This window comes from Malus sylvestris, chromosome 8 (genome assembly GCF_916048215.2).
Source record: "Malus sylvestris chromosome 8, drMalSylv7.2, whole genome shotgun sequence".
NCBI classification, from domain to species: Eukaryota; Viridiplantae; Streptophyta; class Magnoliopsida; order Rosales; family Rosaceae; genus Malus; species Malus sylvestris.
Window position 1 is genome coordinate 21,440,480 of NC_062267.1, and position 21,892 is coordinate 21,462,371.

The 21,892-nt window shown below is 39.1% G+C and overlaps 1 protein-coding gene and 1 long non-coding RNA gene across 2 annotated transcripts; one reads left to right on the forward strand and one right to left on the reverse strand.

Moving 5' to 3' along the window:
• Positions 1–13,473: 13,473 nt before the first annotated feature.
• LOC126631618 (MDIS1-interacting receptor like kinase 2-like) lies at positions 13,474–19,120 on the reverse strand. Its single transcript, XM_050301740.1, has 3 exons — positions 18,823–19,120; positions 15,751–17,307; positions 13,474–14,079 (listed from the first exon to the last, which is right to left on the reverse strand). The coding sequence occupies exons 1-3, from the start codon at positions 19,115–19,117 to the stop codon at positions 13,679–13,681; spliced, it is 2,253 nt and encodes a 750-aa protein (XP_050157697.1). The 5' UTR covers positions 19,118–19,120; the 3' UTR covers positions 13,474–13,678.
• LOC126631619 (uncharacterized) lies at positions 17,264–18,221 on the forward strand. Its single transcript, XR_007626418.1, has 3 exons — positions 17,264–17,407; positions 17,696–17,839; positions 18,128–18,221. It is a non-coding gene; the product is annotated as an uncharacterized LOC126631619 (long non-coding RNA).
• Positions 19,121–21,892: the final 2,772 nt, after the last annotated feature.

Consider the following 21,892-nt stretch of genomic DNA (forward strand, 5'->3'; position numbering starts at 1 on the left):
GGTTAATATGGGCCCATTAAGCCCAAACCCATTGGGCTTTTATTTAAGCATAGGATGACTTGAAATAATAAAAGCCCAAAGCCCAAACAACACTAAAGGGGGCCGGCCAAAGGAGAGAGAGAATGAGTCAAGTTGTTGACTTGTTTCTTTGTGTTATAAAAGGAACTTTATAGCAAAAGTTTCATTAAGGTTTTTTTGTGAGTTTATTTGACAAAAAGGAAAACAACTCTCTCTCTCTCTAAAAACACTCAAAGGGCCACCATAGGGAGATTTTAGCTAAATCATCTTCTCTCCCTTTTGGTTATTCCTCCATCCATCTCACTACACTAGTGGGTGTGGATCTTTAGAGGTCTTCTACCTTGGAGACTAAAGGAGAACCAAGGAGCAGTCATTCTAACAAAGTGGAGGAAGCAAGGAAGGAGGCTAGGCTCAAGAAGTTCCAAGAACAAAGAGCTTGGAGGTGGTCCATCCTTGGTCTCAAGTCTAGATTAAGAGGTATAAAACTAAACCTTCACTTTGTTCTTCAATAAAATGTTTAGATGCATCAAATATAGACCTATGCTTCTTGAAGGGGATTTGCATGACTATAGCTTTGATATGATGTGATAAGATGCTTCCGTTGCTTATGTATATAAATTTTGAATTGTATATGCATGCTAGTCACTAGAAATCCCACATAAATCTCATTATTTCCCTTCAAAGTTGATCATGTTTATTGGGGCTTTGGGGAAGAGATCCATGGCAATCATCATATTGGCTTGTGGTTTTTCCAATACCAACTTTCCCTTGACTATGAGGTTTTGTATCTAATCTCTGAACTGGACACAATTGGCTATGTAGTGATTGAAAGTATAATGCAGTTGCAATACTTTTTCCCTCTCAATTCTTCTGGTTTAGGTAGTTTTTTAGTGTTGTCGGGCACGATCACTCTTGCCCTAACCAACTCTTCATAGATCTCGGAGGCTTTGGTCAAATCGGAAGAGTAACTCTGGTATTTGGGGGGTTTCATAGGGACAAATCCACCAGCATTCATCACCACTTTCTGATCTTTGACGGGTTAGACTAACCCTTTCACTATTAAAGGTTTGAAAAGGGTAGTCATCTCCGCCGCACACATGTCCATCCCTTCTCTTCTATGGTTATCACTTTTTTCTGGCTCTGCTTCTTCAAACTCTACTTGGTGAATGGCAACTTTACTTTTGTAGAACGGAGGTACCTTAGATGAGTGTTTTACATGCTGTTCTTCAAGTAACAACTTCTCATACTTTGTGGCAGCAATCACCAATTCTTGCAACTCATTAAATTGTACATCATAAAACTTCTTCCTCAAAGGCAGTCTCAAAGCCTTCTGAGCAATGGATATGAGTTGGGCATGATTAATAGGGAATTGGCACCTCATTCTTGTTATTCTAAACCTCATCATGAAGTCTTTTGTAGACTCATGTTCATATTACTTTACCTCCATTAAGTCATTGATAAACATCTCGGGCTCCATCCTATAGAACTGCTCATGGAAAGCCACATCCATTTGCCCATAGTCAGCAATAGAATTAGGGGGCAAAAGAGAATACCACTGAGATGCTAGACCCACCAACGAGTTCCCAAACAATCTTAACTTATAATTATGATTGTCTTCAAATGCCACACAATGGTTGGAGAATTTGAAAATGTGGTCTCTAGAGGACACACTGCCATCCTCCCCACTGAAAGTTGAGGGGAAAAGGATTCTGCTCATCGATATGCTCAGGGTATAGCTTCTGATAAGTAATCCTGAACAGCGGGCAAGCTTGGGGTTGAGCATTTTGGGCCACCATCCTCCTTAACTCGGCTAGCTCGTCTCTAAGTTGTTGGTTAGTTGTATTGTTGTATAGGGTATGTGGGGCTTCCCACTTCGGGCTGTGATTATTGCCCGAGAAAGTCTCTTTCCTTGGTTCGGGCTTTTTCCACTTGGCATCCCCTCCTTTACTGGCCAATGGTGGGGGCTTATAAGGAGGAGGCTTATCTACCTTAGTAGGCTCACCTTTTCCACTGGATTCCCCTATCAACTGGGGCATCCCATACTTCCTTCTTTATTACCCGCCCTGCCTCTACTATCTAGTGAAAATAGTAGGGGTCGGGCAACTCCGCATCTAGGATTTCCTCCAACACTGGCTGACTAGCACTAGATCCTTCTTTGTTTTTTCCTTTATCCCTCTTTTCCTCAAGTAAAGGAAATAAAGGGATAACTGGTTCGTTCTCAAGACTAGCTCATCTTGTCATTTCCCTGGCATAACCATTTTTTGGAGTAGAGAACTCCAGATCTAATCTTCTTTGTAGACTCCCTGTTAAGGAACATAGTCTGCTTACTTCTCCTCTGGTTTCCAGAGTGATACTCTCCATAGTTTTCAGTACTTGCATCATAATGGCTTGCAAATCTTCATTGGTTACCTTCCCTTCTGACTTCTCGGATGGGGTCAGGCTTCCTATAATAGCTGATCTTTGTGAGATGGGGAAATCTTCTAGCTGACCTATCATGCTTGATCTTGGTAGGCACTAGGGTGGCCCGTATTCTGTGTTCCACTTGAAAGTTTTCTCCTTCTTTCTTCTTCTTAGCATACAAGACTATGAATGTCCCACTGAGCGTGCCAAAACTATGGTCGAGCGAAGATTTCTCCGGAGAGGGCTCATCGGCACCTCAGCACAGCTCCCCAATGGATTGGCACTTTGGATGTGTAGTCGGGCTCTTGCTTGCTGATGTGCTGCAAGAAGAGGATAGAGTTAGTTCTAAAATGTGCCTTTGTGGGGCCTTAGGTGTAGGCCTTGAGGCTCACAATCAAAATTAATTGAGTGTTAGGCATGCCACTGCTATCTCAGTATATCAGATGTAGAACAAGAGTGTGTTTAGTCGATTACTTGCGCCCCAAGTTACTCGGACTTCTTATTATCAAAGGATTGTCGTGGATGGATTAAGTCCACATTAAGTTATTTTTCTTGCCTTGTGACCAAGGACTTTCAGTTCATAATCTTGTATGTTTGAATGATGAGAGTTCGGATCCCCTTTAAGCCATTTAGCCGTCGGCTTGGTTCTTGATTGATTTTAATGATAGCCTATCCATTAAACTAACCAAATCCAGATGCAAATGGGACTCTTAAAGTAGGAAAATAGTTGGACATGAGTTGAATACATACTGGGGAATGCATTACATAATAGATCTACAAATTCAGAAAATAAACAAAGAGCTTCGGGTAAGATTTCACCTTGTCTGTCAAGGTTGAACTTCTTGCAGTCACTTCTCTTTGTGATTACAAGGGTTTGTATGCTAAAAAGGGATGGATGGTAAACAAGTTTACACAAGGGAATCCATACTACGCCACTAAGGGAGATAACAGAGCTTTAAACTAGAGAAAAAGATAGCTGGTCGCTAAAAAGATCTGAGATCTGGGCTGATTACAACTTTTGGATGCAAATCTAGCTTAATAGCAGAGTTTGTATGTTTGTTTGTTTGATTGGTTGAGTGTCCTTGTCTCTGGGGCCTCTTCCTCCTTTTATAGGCCAATTAGCCCGACTGCTGTGACTTTGTTCTTGCCTGAAAGCATCTGAAGGGTAGTGAGTCATCAGCTTTTTACTTGTATTGCCACTGAAAGGTGCTTTTTGGCTGATTGTGAGTTAGTCTCCATCACTTGTCATTTAAATCATAGGCACATGGTCTATGCATTAATAGGGAGGCGCCAATTTGTCTATGGACCTGGTGCTGGGCTTCGGGCAAGTCTTCCTCTAATTGGCATCTCTGGGCTTTCTCACATTTGTAGCCCAATGTTCAAATATTAACCCAAACAAAACTCACAAAGTTTTGTTAATGTCGAACTTATAAGCTATTGTATCTAGAAAATCTTACTACAAGCTTGTTAGTTAACATGTAATCTATCAATTAAATCCGTTGATCAATAATCCTTATCACCTCTAACTAACTCTTTATCCAAATTATTATTTAAATCTTCTTGTCCAAGTTAAAAATAGAGGAACAAACACACATACATTAGCACAAGGATTTTGCAGTTACCCATTACTTATCCTCTCACTAACCATGTAGTCAACTTCTATCATCAACATTAACATTTTGTACTTAAAAAGAGAGAAGAAAATTAAGCTTGTACTATTATTAGAGGAAAAAAAATAAGAGCAAAAGAATTGAAGTCAAATTAACATTTTTATTTCATGCTTGTGTGTTCCTTTTGTGTGCTAGTTGTCTTTCTCTACAATTTGTTCATGAAGATTTGTTATTGTTTTCATCAGTTTTTCATGAGCAACTGCAATAAAAAACGGACAAAAGCAAGTGCGATAAGATATGCTAAATGCCAAAGTAATGCAGAAGAACATCAGCAGTGGTGTGCGTGGCCAAGGGGTTCCCAAGCTAGGGAAGCTCAAACAAACCCAAAGGTTGTTTTATTCACACCCTACATACTGTGTTGAGTATACATCAATACACTCTACACCTACATTTTAAATTACAATTTATCTTAAAGTACCCCACATATTTTTCAATACTACACTCACACCCCATACTTTTTAAGGAAAACTAATGAAAAGAGCTTGAAAACTTTGAGTTTTAACGATAAGGACAAAATAAAGGGTAAAGTTAATAGTACCAGGACTGACTTTTCAGTATAAAAATGTGGTTTTTCGTTAAAGTGAACAGTATTGAGAGCTTTTCGTTAAAGTTCCCTACTTTTTACCCCACAAAGTTGGTTTTAAAAATAAATTGTGTGTTGGTCCACAAACTCATTTTCTTTCTTCGATCTCCAACTAAACATATAATAATTAGAGTTCAATTCAATGTAATCTCTTGCCTGCTATGCATAATTGTATAAAATAGAGTTCTTAAGGGGTTTGAATACCTGCTCGCTCACAACCGGTAAAAAAGGGAAGGACCTTTCGCTTTGGGGGTAGGAAAATCTTGCAAATTTCTTGTTTCTCAATTTTCCTACTCTATAAGTTTATCACACAATCAGTTTCTCGACCCATTCTAAAAAATATCAAGCATATTGAAATCAAATGGAATTTTTCCCTCAAACAATTGATTATTAAGATTCTCAAACGTGCTAAGTTTAGCCATGGAAACTCTATTTGGGCAATCATAATGGGATTTTATACACATATATATACATATACATACATACATACATACATATATATATATATATATATATATATATATATTTAAAAAATGGTTTTTATTACAAATGATTCTTAAAATTGAAAATATTTCAATGTCGTCCCTTAAAATAGATAATACAAACCAATGTCGTCATTTCTTTTGAGTTCTGTTAAAAAATCTGTTAGTGTGCTGACGTGGCACAATAGGCATCTACTCCAATATTATAATGCCACGTGAATTAGAAAAGCAAAAGGGTTCATTTATCCTTTGCATTTATTAAATAGGAAAAAAAAGAGTGAAAAATGAAAGAAAAAAACCGGACTCCATCCTTTCTTGCTGGACTCCGTCTTCAGTCGCCTAGGGAAAACAAATTGCAATCTCTCTAGAAAAGCAAAAGGGATACTACGCAATTCAAGATGGATTTGAATCATATTTCAGCCAAACCCAACCTACCGCTCTCTCTATTAATTGATACTGGTACGACCAAGTCGGATCAAAAGCTGAAAAAAGAAAGAATTGCAAGCAGTGCAGGAAAGATAAGGAGAATAAGGGAGGAAATTGAGGCAAAAGGAAAAAAGGATTTCATTCATTCATTTCATACCCCCAGAGGGCTGATCATTACACATTTATATCCAGAATAAAGAGTAAAACCCTAGCTAAGTATCATGGGCTTTAAAGACAAGACCCTGCATTTATTCACAAACAGGGCCAGTGCTGAAAGAGAGGTGTGAGGCCCAGCTGGCTGGTCTTAACAACCCATCCCTCTTGAGACGAGGACTGTCCTCGGGGCTTAAAGTCTGGGTAGCAAGTGATGATTTCGTCGGCCTCCTCCCATGTGGCATCCTCAGCTGGAAGGCCAGATCACTGGATGAGCCATTTAGTAATTGCAGCATTTTTCTTCTTGAACATTCCCCTATCCAAAACCTTCTCTGGTTGCCAATGCAATAGACCTGTTGAGTCAATAGGGGGTAGATTCAGGGTTGGAGTGATAGCATCACCAATCTTCTTCTTCAACAAGGAGACATGGAAGACAAGGTGGATTTTGGAGTCTCGGGGTAGATTCAGGTGGTATGCCACGGCACTGATGCGAGCCTTCACTTGGAATGGTCCATAAAATTTTGGTGCAAGTTTGTTGAATGTTCTAGTTACTACGGACTACTGGCGATAGGGCTGAACTTTGAGATAAACCCAATCACCAACATTGAATTCACGGTCTGTGCGTCCCTTATCATATATTTGTTTCATACGGTTCTGAGCAAGGTGCAAGTTTGCATGCAAGAGATGTAGCACCTTGTCGCGGTCCTGCAAAACTTCATCAACTGAGTGCACAGCCGTAGTCCCAGGCATGTAGGAAAGAATTGAGGGTGGTGGAACGCCATATAACGCCTGAAATGGTGACATCTTAATGGCCGACTGAAATGTGGTGTTATACCACCATTCAGCCAATGGAAGGAGGGTAGCCCACTTGTGAGGACGATCAGCAGAAAAACATAGGAGAAAATGCTCCAATTTACAGTTAAGGACTTCGGATTGGCCATCAGATTGAGGGTGGTAGGCTGAGCTGCGACAAAGTTTGGTGCCTTGGTTTTTGAAAAATTCTTGCCAAAAGTGACTAAGGAATGTGGGATCATGGTCAGATACAATTGACTTGGGCATGCCGTGGAGGCGAAAAATCTCTTTGATGAAGGTGTCCGCAATGGAGGTAGCCGTATATAGGTGCTTGATTGGTATGAAATGGCCATACTTGGTTAAACAATCAACCACGACCAAAATAAATGTGTAGCCATTAGATGGTGGCAACCCTTCTACGAAGTCAAGTGCGATGTCTTGCCAAATGCCGTTTGGAATGGGAAGAGGCTGCAGGAAACCCGGCGGGTGAATCGTTTCATTGTTCTGCCGTTGGCACTCCAGGCAAGTAAACACGAAGTACTTGATGTCCTTTCGCAAACCTGGCCAAAGAAAGTTGCGGGAGACACAGTGGTAAGTTCTAAGGAAACCTGAATGACCCCCTTACAGTGAAGAGTGAAACTCATCTAATATTTTTGTACGCCACTATGATGAAAGAGGGACAAAGACACGCTGCTTGTAATGAAGGATACCATTAACCAGGGAGAAACCACGAACACTTAAGTTTGGTGTCTGTATTAATGAAGGCCAGAGATGTTGAACTTGTTGGTCTGTCGCATACGATTGCTGGAGTGTCAGAATGCAATCAAAAACAGGGGAGGATAAACCCATAATAGGCAGCAGTTCAAGACGGCGGGAGAGGGCATCCAGGGTACCATTTAGCGAACCCGGTCGATTATCCACCGTGTAATTATATCCGAGCAGTTTGACAAGCCATTTTTGTTGTTGAGGCGTTGAAATACGCTATTATAAGAAGTGTTTGATGGGTTTATGATCTGTCACAATAAAAAATGGTTGACCCAGTAAATAATGTTTCCAATTTTGCACAGCGAAGACGATGGCGAGCATCTCTTTGTCATATGTAGGGAGGTCGAGATTACGATCGGACAAAGCCTTACTAAGGTAAGTTATGAGGTGACCTTCTTGACATAGAACAGCACCTATACCCACACCAGACGCATCTGTTTCGATTACGAGCTCTTTATTGAAGTCAGGAAGTGCAAGAACTGGTGTAGTAGCAAGCGCCTGTTTAAGCTTATCAAAGGCAGCGGTGGATTAAAGTGTCCAAGAGAAATTGCCCTGCTGTAGCATGTTGGTCAGAGGCTTAGCAATCATGCCATAATGACGGACGAACTTCTGATAGTAGCCCGTTAAACCCAAGAAGCCGCGAAAACCTTTGATGGACTAAGGTCTTGGCCAATCGACAATGGCTTGTATTTTGGAATTGTCAACTGCCACCCCCCTGTGCCGAAATGGAGTGTCCCAAATAATCAATGATGGCTTGCCCAAAAGAACATTTGGTAAGCTTGACCTGCATGCTGTGAGAAGACAAAACTTGAAAAACAGTCTCCAAATGGGAGAGGTGAGTAGCCAACGAAGGACTATACACAAGGATATCATAAAAAAAACTAATACAAACTTACGCACGTAAGGTCGGAATATCGAATTCATCAAGGCTTGAAAGATGGATGGAGCATTGGACAAACCAAAGGGCATGACTAAGAATTCAAAATGACCGTCATGCGTGCGAAAAGCTATTTTGGGAATGTCTTCTGAACACATCCAAATTTGGTGGTAGCCGGACCAGAGGTCTAGCTTGGAGAATATGGCAGCACAATGCAATTCGTCAAGTAACTCGTCTACCACAGGAATTGGAAAACGGTCCTTGACAGTGGCTGCGTTTAATGCTCTATAATCAATACAAAGACGCCAAGAATCGTCCTTTTTTTCACTAAGAGAACTGGAGATGAAAAAGGGCTACTACTATTCCGGATGACTCCCGAATGAAGAAGGTTATGCACTTGCTGTTCTATTTCAGCTTTTTGGGAATGAGGATACCGATATGGACGTACATTGACTGGGGTAGTGTTTGGTAATAGAGGGATTTTATGGTTGATGAGGCGTTGGGGAGGGAGACCCGCGGGGATGGAAAAGAGGTGTTGATATTGTGTGAGGAGAGATACAATGGCAGGGTGGGTATTAGGAGGTGGGGAAAGTGATAGTTCGGTGGGTGGTGTGTGTTAGGTGGCTGGGGGGGTACTTTGGAAAGGTGGTTGGAACGAGTAACAAGCTTGGAAGGGTGTGGGGGCAGAAAGCAAGCCCTGAAGTGTTTGGGTTGTGCCCTCAATGTTGAAGATCATGGTTTTGTTTTTGAAATGCCACCCTATAAACCCAATGGATTCTAACCACTCTGAGCCCAGAATGAGATCATATCCAGGGATGTCCAAAATGAGGAATGAACCCGTAAGGGTGTAACCTTGTAGTGTAACTGAGACATTAAGAGCTCTCTGGGTCGCTGTAACTTGTTTATGGGCGGCTATGGTGAAATGAATAGGGCCAACTTGTTCAGTATGCAAGTCTAATTGATGGGCAATATCAAGGTGGAGCAGATTGCAAGCCGCGCCTGAATTAATAAGAACAGAAATAGGGTGAGAGTGAATAAAGCCTTTTAGTCGCATAGGTTGACCCATGGTAAGACCCGGTATCGAAAAAAGCTCCAGCATGTGACAAGTAGGATCAGGAGGTGGGTTTTCCTCCAATTGGCAATCATGAAACTCTGTGGGGTCTTTCTCTGGGCTGGTTGCATCTAGTAATACAATCATGGGAGCTTTGCATTTATGTCTCGGAACGTGAGGTTCAAAGCAATTGAAACATTCCCTTTTTCGTATTTTTTCTTGGACCTCAGCGAGGGTTAACCTCTTAAATGGACCAAGAAGGGGCTGTGGTGGTTTAGGGGTGGGAAGGGTGGGTGTGGTTGTGGTATAGGGTGGTCTCGAAAAACTAGAGGAAGGGTATGGCCGAGAGTATGCCGGACGGGACGTTCATTTGGCTTGATTCTTAGTTTCAAAAATTTTTGCTAATTTTTGAGCTTGGTGTAAAGAATCTGGTTCCAATGCTAGGACATCATGGCGAATGTCCTCATTGAGGCCCCCCAAAAAGACATGTTTCAACTGATTCTCAATCCAATCAATAAGCCGACACGATAGCTTAGTAAAATCAACAATATATTCATCCACATTGCCTATTTGTTGAATGTGGGTGAGTTGGGATTCAATATTGGCTCTATCCCCGCCACCAAAATGTTGGAGCAACAGGTCAACGAATAAACCCCAATTATTGCGGCCATATCGCTGTTCAAAACCTCTCATCCAAATAGATGCATCAGCACCAAAATTACATATGTTGCCACAAATACCCATTGTTGTGGGGGAAGCTCATAATAGTCAAGATAGCGTTCAGCCATGGTTAACCACCCATAAGGGTCCTCTCCGTTGAAACGAGGGTGTTCCATTTTGATGGATTTGACGTGATTGGGAGGTGGGTGGTGGTTATATGGTGTTGGTTGGGTGTGGTTAGTAAAGATAGGGGTGGGTGTCGCTACTACATGGAATGAATGGGAAAAGGATGGGCCGAGGGTGTATGGGTGGGGTGAGAAATTGGAAGAAGATGGTGGGGTTAGTTGATAGTGGTTGGGCCGGGTTGTGATGGTATGAGGATATGGAGTGGGCCGGGTGGAGGGAGTGTAAGTGGGTAGGGAGTGTAAAGTAGGTGGGTTAGAAAGGCCTAGGCCCGTGTGGGTGGTGGACGATGGAGGAAATAAGGAGTGGAAAGAAGGTTGGAGGGTGGGTGTAGAGGATCGCAGGGGAATGGGGGTCGCAGTGGATTGTATGGTGGTGGCCGGGGTGGAAGTCGATGGAAGGGCTGATTTTAGGAGGCGCAGCTCGCCAAGCAAAAGGGATTAGAAAGTGGCGAACTGGGAGGTCATGGTATTTTGGAAGGCCATGTTGGAATCGCTGAGCTGGTCGAGCGACTTCTGGAATGAAGCTTGTTGATTTTCCAAAACTGCCACGGTGTCGCAGACATCCTCAACCTAATTACGAAGGTGTTCATGACGAACATCCACCGCAGCTGCGACGGCGTTAGGATCAGAGCTAGCGGATGGTGTGTTTTTGCCCATCTGTCGATAGGCTCTGATGCCAATTGGTACGACCAAGTCGGATCAAAAGCTGAAAATAGAGAGAATTGCAAGCAGTGCAGGAAAGATAAGGAGAATAAGGGAGGAAATTGAGGCAAACGGGAAAAGGGATTTCATTCATTCATTTCGTACCCCCAAAAGGCTGATCATTACACATTTATATCTAGAATAAAGAGTAAAACCCTAGCTAAGTATCATGGGCTTTAAAGACAGGACTAGGCATTTATTCACAAACAGGGCCGGTGCTGAAAGAGAGGTGTGAGGCCCAGCTGGCAGGTCCTAATACATTGGTTGTCACAGTAGTATCAATATTTTGGTTTCTTGAGTTTTCGTTTTTTGGTATGCCAAATATCGATTTAAAAGGGTATGACAGGGGATACTCTGATTGGGGTTTGATTTGCATCAGGAGCTTGATTCAGATTTGGTGCCATTTGCTCCCCATTCGACTCGGTTAGTGGTTCCAAGATCCAACAAACAGAGAAGGAAAGCCATGGCGTCGTATTAGGCCTCAAAATCAGCAATTGCTCAAGCACAGCCTAGCAGCGAAATGGAAAGCCATGGCGTCGTATTGCAGTATCGATGACATTATTGAATCATTGACGGCATCGTATTTCAGTTGGCAATATCCAATGTCAGTGTGACCTGGGGTTTTGGATGTTTGCTTTTTTCAAGCGTCCTAAGATCATTCAACTTAATACTACGGTCTAATAATATTTCTTTTCACTTGTAACTGAAAGGTCTTAGGTTTGATTATCGTTAAAAACGAATTTGAATTACATTATTGATAGCCTATTATGAGGCTAAACCCACCACTTTCCTTAATATAGATAATATTTTTTTGTTAAAAAAAATAAAAAAAGGTGTCCCAAAATCATTGACCACACGAAACTGTCCTCTCCGGATTGACAACAGTGGAGAAGAATATGATGTTTGGCGGCTCATGTGAAGGCCTACTGCAGGCTATTTCGGCCAGGACCTGATTGCTTTTGGTCCATTTATTTGTTGCTTCAATGGCCTTTTGCTTTCGAAAGTGGCTATATTTGTAACCAATATCAAGCCGTTTTGCTATAAGGATTAGAGCTGTTTCAAATCATTCCGGAATTTGCCATTGCAGCTTATCCTTATGGTTTCCAATCGTCGACGATTGTTCATCCGTCCTAAAAAATTTCTCAAACTATATTTTTCATGTCAAATCAAACCCTTCAAAACCTTCAGAAAACCTATATATACCTCTATTTTCTATTCTTTTTTGTAGATAAATAATCTCATACACATTATCTTTTACTGATACAAATTTAACAGTACATAATTTTTTTACAAAAGCAAAGAATTGCATTCATATGGACCTTTCACCAATCCACCAAATTCATGTAAATAAACGTTGTCTAAATTTAGAGGCCCACTACTAATCACATATATAATGTCCCTCAACTTGTATCTTACCACCTCCACAACACGGGCATGTGTGAGAGTTTTATCACAAAAGACCGGGGGTATAATTAAAGTAGAATTGCACAAGAAATCATATTTAGTTTTTCAACCCTCCAATGCGGGATTCTCAAATTCTTCAACAAACACCGATTTGAATCAGCAACATTGATCATTGAGAGAGACAGAGAGACAGAGAGAATTACCAGAACAAAATAACAAAAACGATCCTTTTTTCATTACCAGTTCATTACCATCATGTTTAACACTAACAATCGGATCGGTCAAATGAGATTGGTCGATCAATAATCTTAAATTGGGTTGGTCGCTCTTTGAAATTTGTACAAGGCAGATTACCCTATAATAAAAACTTTGAAACCAACTGTACTGACTAGTCAAACTAAGCTCTTTACCTTGTGGCACCGAGATCAACACGATCAATGATATGATGTTATGATATGCTTATGAAATGAGGATTCAAACAACCAGTCAGATTCTCCAGTCAAACAGTTGAAGAAGAACCTAACATGAATCCAAAGGGTTGGTCTATGAAGGATATGAAACTTAAAGTTTAGACCAAGAACTTAATGCAAAACCATTAATACAATGCAACCCTAATCAGCAGTGATTGGGTATTTGTGCATGAGATGGTTTTGTGGCTAGGGTTTCGGTTTGGAAGCTTAAGATGTAGCTCTAGGCTAAATGCACTCTTTTTCTTGAAATGTAAATAACCTAGCCAAGAGACAAATGAAACCTTGAAACCTCTTTTAATGGAAGAGCTAGATGTTTTAGACAAGTGGAACAAGGAGACACGTGTCACAAGCCAAAGAGACCTTTTTAGATCAAGGATGAGAAATTCACACGGGAAAATGTGTCAATTGGCCCATGTGGGCTGTCTTAATTTGTGTGCCTAGACAATTGGACAACATAAGGAATTTCTGACTAGACAACTACACTAAACAAAATGAACTCAAAAAAAAAAAAAAAAAAAAAAAAAAGCTTCATATCCATGTGCAAATGTATGAATCAGACCTTAGTGAAGATGACTAGTGCTTTTACAAATTCAATTCTAGCGGTAATCTCATATCAGCATTGTACCCTAACTCTTAAATTATGAGCATGTGCGGTAACATTTACAATTTTTTACAAGAAAAACCGAACATTAAACCTAATACTTAACACTTTTCTTTCTCTCTCTGTCTATGATTCTATGTCTGTCCGTATACATATATAGAAATAGTAATATAAAGTGTGGCCATTGCATTCTCATCTTAGCTAGTCATTGTCCCTATGCATGAAAACCAAGTCTTTGTTTTAATAACTTATGTTTCTTCCTCACAAGGGTAAACACAATTTTAACTGAAAAACATTAAGCATTATGCATAAAGTGAACAGAGCCCTAGCAAACAAGTGCATAAAATAAATTACAATACATGAAACATGTATGAAGAATCTTTCTTCAAAAAGGAAGTCTCGAAATTTATTTATTGGAAACAAGCACATTATCTACTTCTCAGGCCGTCAAAGGATCAATAGCAAGCAATTCACCGCAAGTTATCATACGTAATGACTTCGACAAATGCATCTTCTGAGTTGAGAGGAGTTGAGAAACTTGTTTCATTGTAGGGCGAGAATGCGGACTAGGATTCAAGCATGAAAACACAATCTTCACAAGAGAGAGTACTTCTTCTGCTTCTTGATGTATTGGAGGCAAAATGCGTTGGTCCAGAACATCCACAATTGACATTTGATGGGTTGGTAATGTAGATGTTGATGACGACATGAATGAAGAAGGCACCGATGAGAAAGATGAGAAAAAATCTCCGGGGTGCCTTCCCATGATTGTTTCCAATGCAACCACTCCAAAGCTATAAACATCGCACTTTTCATTCACTTCCATGGTATATGCAAGTTCTGCACAAAATAAGATTATAGCAATATTGGGAGTATTATTTTGTATATATATACTACCTGAACTGAAGATAAGGGGTGAAAAATTTGAACAAAACTGGACAACTAATTTACAATCAACTTTAACAAAAGGAAATGACTATAGAGCTGGCAAAATGGACCCAGACAAACAACCCAATTTGCTCTCAAAATTTCAACTAATGGGCAAAGACTTAAAAAGGGTCAGTTTCATATTTTTGTAAATCTATGTAAGGGATACTGAGTGGTCTGCGATCTGGCTCTTTTAATCCGCCGACTCACTGCCCTATTCACTGAGAGTCCGCACTCTCACGATCTCACTCTGCCACTCCGCCACTCCATCCTCTGCTCGCTCACGATCTCTCACTCCGCCATTCGGCCCTCCGTCCTCTCACGATCTCTCACTCTCTCTCTCTCTCTAATTTCATAACAATATGAAACAGCACGAGCCCTCTCTGCATTGAATTAATGGCAGTTATCTAGTGGTGATTTTACTTTGTCTTTTTTGTGGGTTAGTGGATTATTAGCTTAATTTGGGTAGTCAAGGTTTCGTTTTCACTCAATTTCGATTTTCGACTATAATTGAATTTTGGGTTTTAGGGATTTCTTCTTAGTGATCGTCTTCATATTCGATTGGCAATTTTTTCTTCAAAATTTGGGAATTTACATTTCATATATATATATATATATATATATATATATATATATATATGAAAGTTTGCTGAATGATTTTATTAACTCATCTTGTAGTGTGGAGGGCATGTTAAGACCGAGTTTATTCGATAAACTTTTTGACACATGGGCTCTCTTCGATATGTGACTGCTTCTCCTTGTTGATGATAGCCTCTAATTGAAAACAATGCGAGACAATTTTTTTCCTTGAGAAACTACTGTTTGAATTTCTTATATCATAGTTATTTTACATCACAATAATCTTTGCTAGTCTTATATTTTGGGTTTTTTAACTTTTCATATGCAGGATTTCGATAAAAGTTACAAAAAGGGCTCAATTTTAATTATAAAAACTGAATTAAAGTCTTGAGGAAAAACAACAGTTAGATATTTTTTCTTGATGGAAAATGGAACAATTTCATTATCCTATGGTTTTACAGTTTGGCTTCTGATGTATTAACAATTCATGTTTCTACTGTCACCTCAGAATTAGTATTTAGTATTGGTGGTAAAGTGATCGATCAATATTTCAGTTGTTTATTGCCTTAAACCGTTCAAGCGTTGTTATGTACTAGAGATTGGCTTTTTGGTAAAAGAGGTAAATCTTACGTGGTATTTGTATTCTCACTACAGTTTCCATGTTTACTGCAAGTTGTTTTAATTAGTTAGTTTGTAGTAGTTCATTAACATCTTGATTGGTATTACTTAGTAAATTAGATGCATACTGTAATTTGCGTGTTTATAAGTGCTTTTTTTTCCAATTTATTTTTATGTTTTAGATTTAAGGAAAGAGAGCGCTGACTTGGAAAAACTTACAATGAACCCAAGTATCGCCTATACTTAATGTGAATGTTCTCTTCAAAATCAAAGCATGTAACCTGGTATGTTTAATCCGTCCTAAAGTTGAAAAGAAATAAATTTGGCCAAAAAATTAATCATAAACAGCACTCAATTAATAAGGTTAAAAGGAAGAAAACATGTTACCTGGTGCGACATACCCATATGTGCCTGCAACGGCAGTCCAAGTAGTTGAGTCTGGATTCAAAAACATAGCAATGCCAAAGTCTGAAACAAAGGCCTCATATTCAGAATCCAACAAAATGTTCTTGCTTGATATGTCCTGGTGCACAATTGGTGGCACACAATCGTGGTGCAAGTATGCCAAGGCATGAGCTACACCTTTAACAATATTCACCCTTTTTCTCCACCCTATTTCTTTAGCTTCTTCATCTTTACTCAAAATTGCAGCCAAGCTACCTCTTTCAACAAACTTGTACACCAAGAACGAGTGTTGATGGTGTGAACAGAAACCATAAAGCTTCACAATATTTCGGTGTCTTATCTCTGATAGTGCCCTTATTTCGTTCAAGAATGCCATCTCCAAATTCTTCTCGCCATCCCACAATTGATGTAATTTTTTCACAGCCACTATGTTGTCACTTGACAAATTTGCTCTGTAGACGCTTCCTTGTCCTCCGCTCCCGATGCAATATGTGGAATCAAAATTTTCTGTCACCCTTATGATTTCCTCATACATTGACTTTCCATCAAAATTTAAAACCGAAAACGATATTTCTTCATGCAAGTGTTTTTCTGCTTTATCTGGATGTTTCTCCTTTCTTTCCACTACAAACTTAATTGTAAAGAAAGCAGAAAGAAGTAAAATTGCTGCTATAAAGGAGAATGTGATTCCAAATACCCATTTGCAATCCTTTCTTGGGCCATGTGTGCAAGGTTGCAAACCTTCGACGTTGCCGCACAATCCTTTATTCCCTTGTAAGTACAGAGCTTGTCGAAATGCACTGTTGTTGGGAATGGGGCCTTCCAATTCATTGTAAGATACATCCACGTATGACAAGCCGTGCATGCCTTCAAAGCTTGGTGGTATGAAACCCGAAAGATTGTTGTGAGAAAGATTGAGTGTCTCCAAACTCTCCATATTGCTGATTTCTGGCGGTATGCTACCTTCAAGTGAGTTGTGACTCAAATCAAGTTCGTTCAACATAACTAACTTTTCCAACTTCAATGGAATTCCATGGGAAAAATGATTGTTGCTCAAATTCAGATGGTACAGTTTGAGAAAGTTGCCTAAACTGCTTGCAATTGACCCATTGAATTTGTTTGATGACAAGTCGAGGTATTCAAGATCAACTAGTAATCCAAATTCCGAAGGTATACAGCCTGAAAATTGATTTCCATTTAGCATCAACTTCTGCAAAGAAGTCATTCTCCCGAATCCCTTTGGAATGGCCCCAACTAAGTGATTTGAAGAAAGGTCGAGTCTATGGATTTTATGAGCATTGACAATCTCAGGAGGTATGCTACCAATAAGGTTGTTTCCCACAATTAGGAAGGTTTCTAATTGTGAGCATTGTCCCCATTTTTGTGAGATTTCACCATAAAACTTATTGTGGCTCATATCTATGAAATCAAGATTTGGATAAACACCAAAGTCTTTTGATATATTGCTTGTGAATTGGTTCCCTTCAAGACGAAGTCTAATTAAGCTCTTGCATGTTTCCAAGCTTTTGGGGATTGGACCTGTCAAATGGTTATTGCCCACTGAAAGGTTTTGGAGTTGTCCACTATAGCAAATATTTTGGGGCAAATAACCTATTAATTGGTTATCATGCAATTGCAGGTTCACAAGAGATTTTAATTTCCCTATCTCATTAGGAATTGTGCTAGAAAGATTATTATTATTGAGATGGAGAGTGGTGAGGTTTGTGAAATCACCGAGGGATGTTGGGATTGAACCGTTGAGCAGGTTATAAGATAATCTTAAGTGCACAAGAGATTTCAATTTCCCTATCTCTTTTGGAATTGTGCCAGAAAGATTATTATTATCGAGATAGAGAGTGGTAAGGATTGTGAGCTGACCTAGGGATATTGGGATTGAACCGTTGAGCTGGTTATAAGACAATTCTAGGTCCACAAGAAATTTCAATTTCCCCATCTCTTTTGGAATTGTGCTAGAAAGATTATTATTATTGAGATAGAGAGTGGTAAGGTTTGTGAGATCACCGAGGGATGTTGGGATTGAACCGCTAAGCTGGTTAAAAGACAATCTTAGGTCCACAAGAGATTTCAATTTCCCTATCTCTTTTGGAATTGTGCCAGAAAGATTATTACGGTGGAGATAGAGAGTGGTAAGGATTGTGAGCTGACCTAGGGATGTTGGAATTAAACCATTGAGCTGATTCTCTGACAATTCTAGGTCCACAAGAGATTTCAATTTCCCTATCTCTTTAGGAATTGTGCTAGAAAGATTATTATTATTGAGATAGAGAATGGTAAGGATTGTGAGCTGACCTAGGGATGTTGGGATTGAACCGTTGAGATGGTTATAAGACAATCCTAGGTGCACAAGAGATTTCAATTTCCCTATCTCTTTTGGAATTGTGCCAGAAAGATTATTACGGTGGAGATACAGACTGGTAAGGTTTGTGAGATCACCGAGGGATGTTGGAATTAAACCGTTGAGCTGATTCTCTGACAATTCTAGGTCCACAAGAGATTTCAATTTCCCTATCTCTTTAGGAATTGTGCCAGAAAGATTATTACTATAGAGATAGAGAGTGGTAAGTTTTGTGAGCTGACCTAGGGATGTTGGGATTGAACCGCTGAGCTGATTCTCTGACAATTCTAGGTCCACAAGAGATTTCAATTTCCCTATCTCTTTAGGAATTGTGCTAGAAAGATTATTATTATTGAGATAGAGAGTTGTAAGGTTTGTGAGATCACCGAGGGATGTTGGGATTGAACAGCTGAGCTGGTTAAAAGACAATCTTAGGTCCACAAGAGATTTCAATTTACCTATCTCTTTTGGAATTGTGCTAGAAAGATTATTTCTGTAGAGATAGAGAAATGTAATGTTTGTGAGATCACCGAGAGATGTTGGGATTGAACCACTGAGCCAATTGTTAGAAAGATCAAGCAAGATGAGTTTGGAGAGGGAATTGATCTGAGCTGGAATGGCATCAAAGAGATTATTATAGCTGAGATTGAGGTATTGAAGATTGGGAAAAGACAAGAATGAAAACTCATGTAGCGTACCTTGTATACCGGAATTGGTAAGGTTTATCACACTGACACTTGCAACAGCATTGCATGAAATACCAGTCCAGAAGCATGGGGCTACTTTTGTATGAGCGGGTAGGTAAGTCCACGAGGTGAGATTTTGCAGGCGGGTATGGTTTTGAAAGGTGGCTTTCCATTTGAGAAGTGCTTCTGCTTCAGTAGTAGAAGTAGCATAAGCAAAAGCACAGAAACTTGGCGGTGAAAGAAGTTGTACGAATAAGACAAGGCAATAAGCCAGAGGGCATAGTTTAAGAAAATCTAAAGATGTCATGGCCACTAGTGTTTAATTTCGTGTACGTATTAGAATCTAATCCCAGGGCTTATTTATAATGGCATTCATGAGCTATTGTAATTAATTCAATTCATCCTGCATCAAAAAAAAGGGATGGGAGAGTAGAAAGATACAGGCCTTGCAAAATGTTTTGTACGTACAAGATAAGTCAGTCTTTGTCCCAAATGTGTGTAATTGTTTTATGGGGCCCACCCCACTCCTTCTAACGGTTGTTTCCAATAATATACAATGTACTTAGTCCCAAATGTGTGTAATTGTCGATCTTTCTTCTCAAATATCACCATCTCAGCCCTGCCCTCTCGTTCACATCTCATTTATTTATATTTTTTTCTTCTCATTAAAGTTATTCCGTTTGGTGTCACACTTATATCAAATAAAAGCGGCGTTACTTGGTGATGAAACAAGTTGTACGTACAAGACAAGGCAATAAGCCAGAAGGCATACTTTATGAAAAGCTAAAGATGTCATGGCCATTGTTTAGTTTAACTTCGTGTACATATTATAATCTCATTTATAATGGCATTCATGAGCTATTGCAATTAATTTGACCCGCACCGAAAAAAAGGGTGGGAGAGAAGAACAAAAATACAGGACTTGCAGAATGTTATGTTTTCCACAAGAAAATGACCTCTTCATGGCTTCAGATTCTCAGACCATGGAAAAGTTGTTCCAATTAATTTTTTTTCTTTCTCGACTTTGTGGAGTCTTCCATAAATTAAGTTACTCGAAGTCAAAGTCTTTGTCTTTTATATATATAAGGTAAATAAAACTTGGCAATTTGTAGAGCTTAATGATGCTCAATTGATACTTTTTTTTTTTTTTTTTTTTTAGTATTCTCTTTTATTTCATATGACTATGACAACTGATTCTTTTTAAATCTCGACGTAGACATATATTGGCATTGTTTTGCAAACTGCCTTGGAATAAAAGGGAAGGAACGTTTGCAAAGGCTTGCAGGTTTTCTTTACGCGTCAAAGTTATTTTCTAAGGAGACATTCGAACTTTTGCATTTTCTCGTTAATCTACATAACTTCTTTTTTTCATTTTCACTAGTTATAGATAAATATGCACATGTAAAGTCGCAATATTTTACTCAAAATCAAACATTAGAAAGAGTCAAAGTTTCATTAAGGATAGATTAATTTCCAAGGGCTTCTAAAAGTTTGAGCGGCCTTAAATTTGAGTGTGTGCTTTGGGTTTAATTCAAGAATTTACCGCAAAATTGAATTTTGTGAACCATGAACAATTCGCACATGCGTGCCCGTCGAAAAACCATGTATATGTACTCATAAACTTATATTCCGATACTAGAGAAATCATGGAAATCCGAAACCCGAAATCTTTATCTTGGTCTTGATTTTGCATATCGGAATATAAATGTGAAATTGTACGTCGGTTTTCTTGTGGCAAACACTACTTCTAGTTATTTATAATTTTTTTTTGTATTTTTAAATTTCTTTTTGTTTGAATCTTTACTTCTCTCTTTGTATAACAGTGAGATTACCACTGACGGAAAACTTATAACCAAGCTTGACCAGATTTTACTCAACAGAATCTAAAAGTTCAATACAAAATACACTAATGCTTCACAAATATAAAGAAAGCTAAGCTCCCATCGCACGCCTGCTCATCTGGTTGGAGTGCTACTCATGATTTGGAGTTAAGTCTAACTAAACCTGGACAGCCCGACCAGTCAACATTCGGTTAATTGTAATTGTAAGTCCCATTGTAGCAATTAAGTAAAAAATTTCGTATTTGAATAACCAAGCATACCTATACATTATATTCCTCTCTTTGGTGCAATGCTTTGCAGACGATCACACATTTTTTATCCTGGTACACGTAGTATATTGGGAAATCGTAAAGGATATACAACAAGAGTTATCGCAAGAGTGAGAGAGAGATGAGAGATGAGAGTGAGAGAACTGCGAAGGGAACGACGTCGGATGGAGCAGTGGTTTTCCATTTAGATTAAAATAAAGAAACGGAAAATTTGAAGAGGGGTATTTTAGTATTTTTACCGTGCTTAAGAGCAATGGTTTTTCATTTAGATTGTAATTAATTCGAGGCTTATTGTCAATGACGCCTCTAGAATTCTATTTTGATTTTATTTTTTTTCTGTAACTTAAAAGTTATCATTTTTTTTCTTGAAAAATTTGTTCCGTTTTGACTTGTGGACTCTCTCTTCTCCCAGAAACTTATAGGTCGTCTCTTAAAATATATATGGGACCCAACGCCTAATAAGACTATGTCACATGTACAATAAATTTGATTATAAATATCCATTATGCGTTAATATTCAACAATCACATAATATTAAGTTTAAAAGAAACTGAAGAAATGAAAAAAATAAAAAATAAATTGATTAGCCTAGCGCACCCAAATCAAACCCACATAAGAAATTAACATATCTAAGGTAATTTGGAGCAAAATTTAGGTTTTATAGACACGACTTGCAAGTTTCAGAGGGCAAAATGGGATCAAAATCAAGTTCCAAGGACAAGGTTAATCGAACCTTGAGTTCCAAGAAGTAAAGTGGTAACTTTTGAGTTTTAGGAAGTAAAGTGATAACTTTTGAATTACAGAGAGCAAATTGAGATTAAAATCAAGTTTCATAGGGTATAGGTAAAAATAAGCCTTAATTCGATCCGCACTGATTAAAAAGGCGTGGAAGAGAAGAACAATAATAAAGACTTGCATACTCTTCTGGTCTCCACAAGAAAATGACATCTTCATGGCTTAGATGATGGAAAA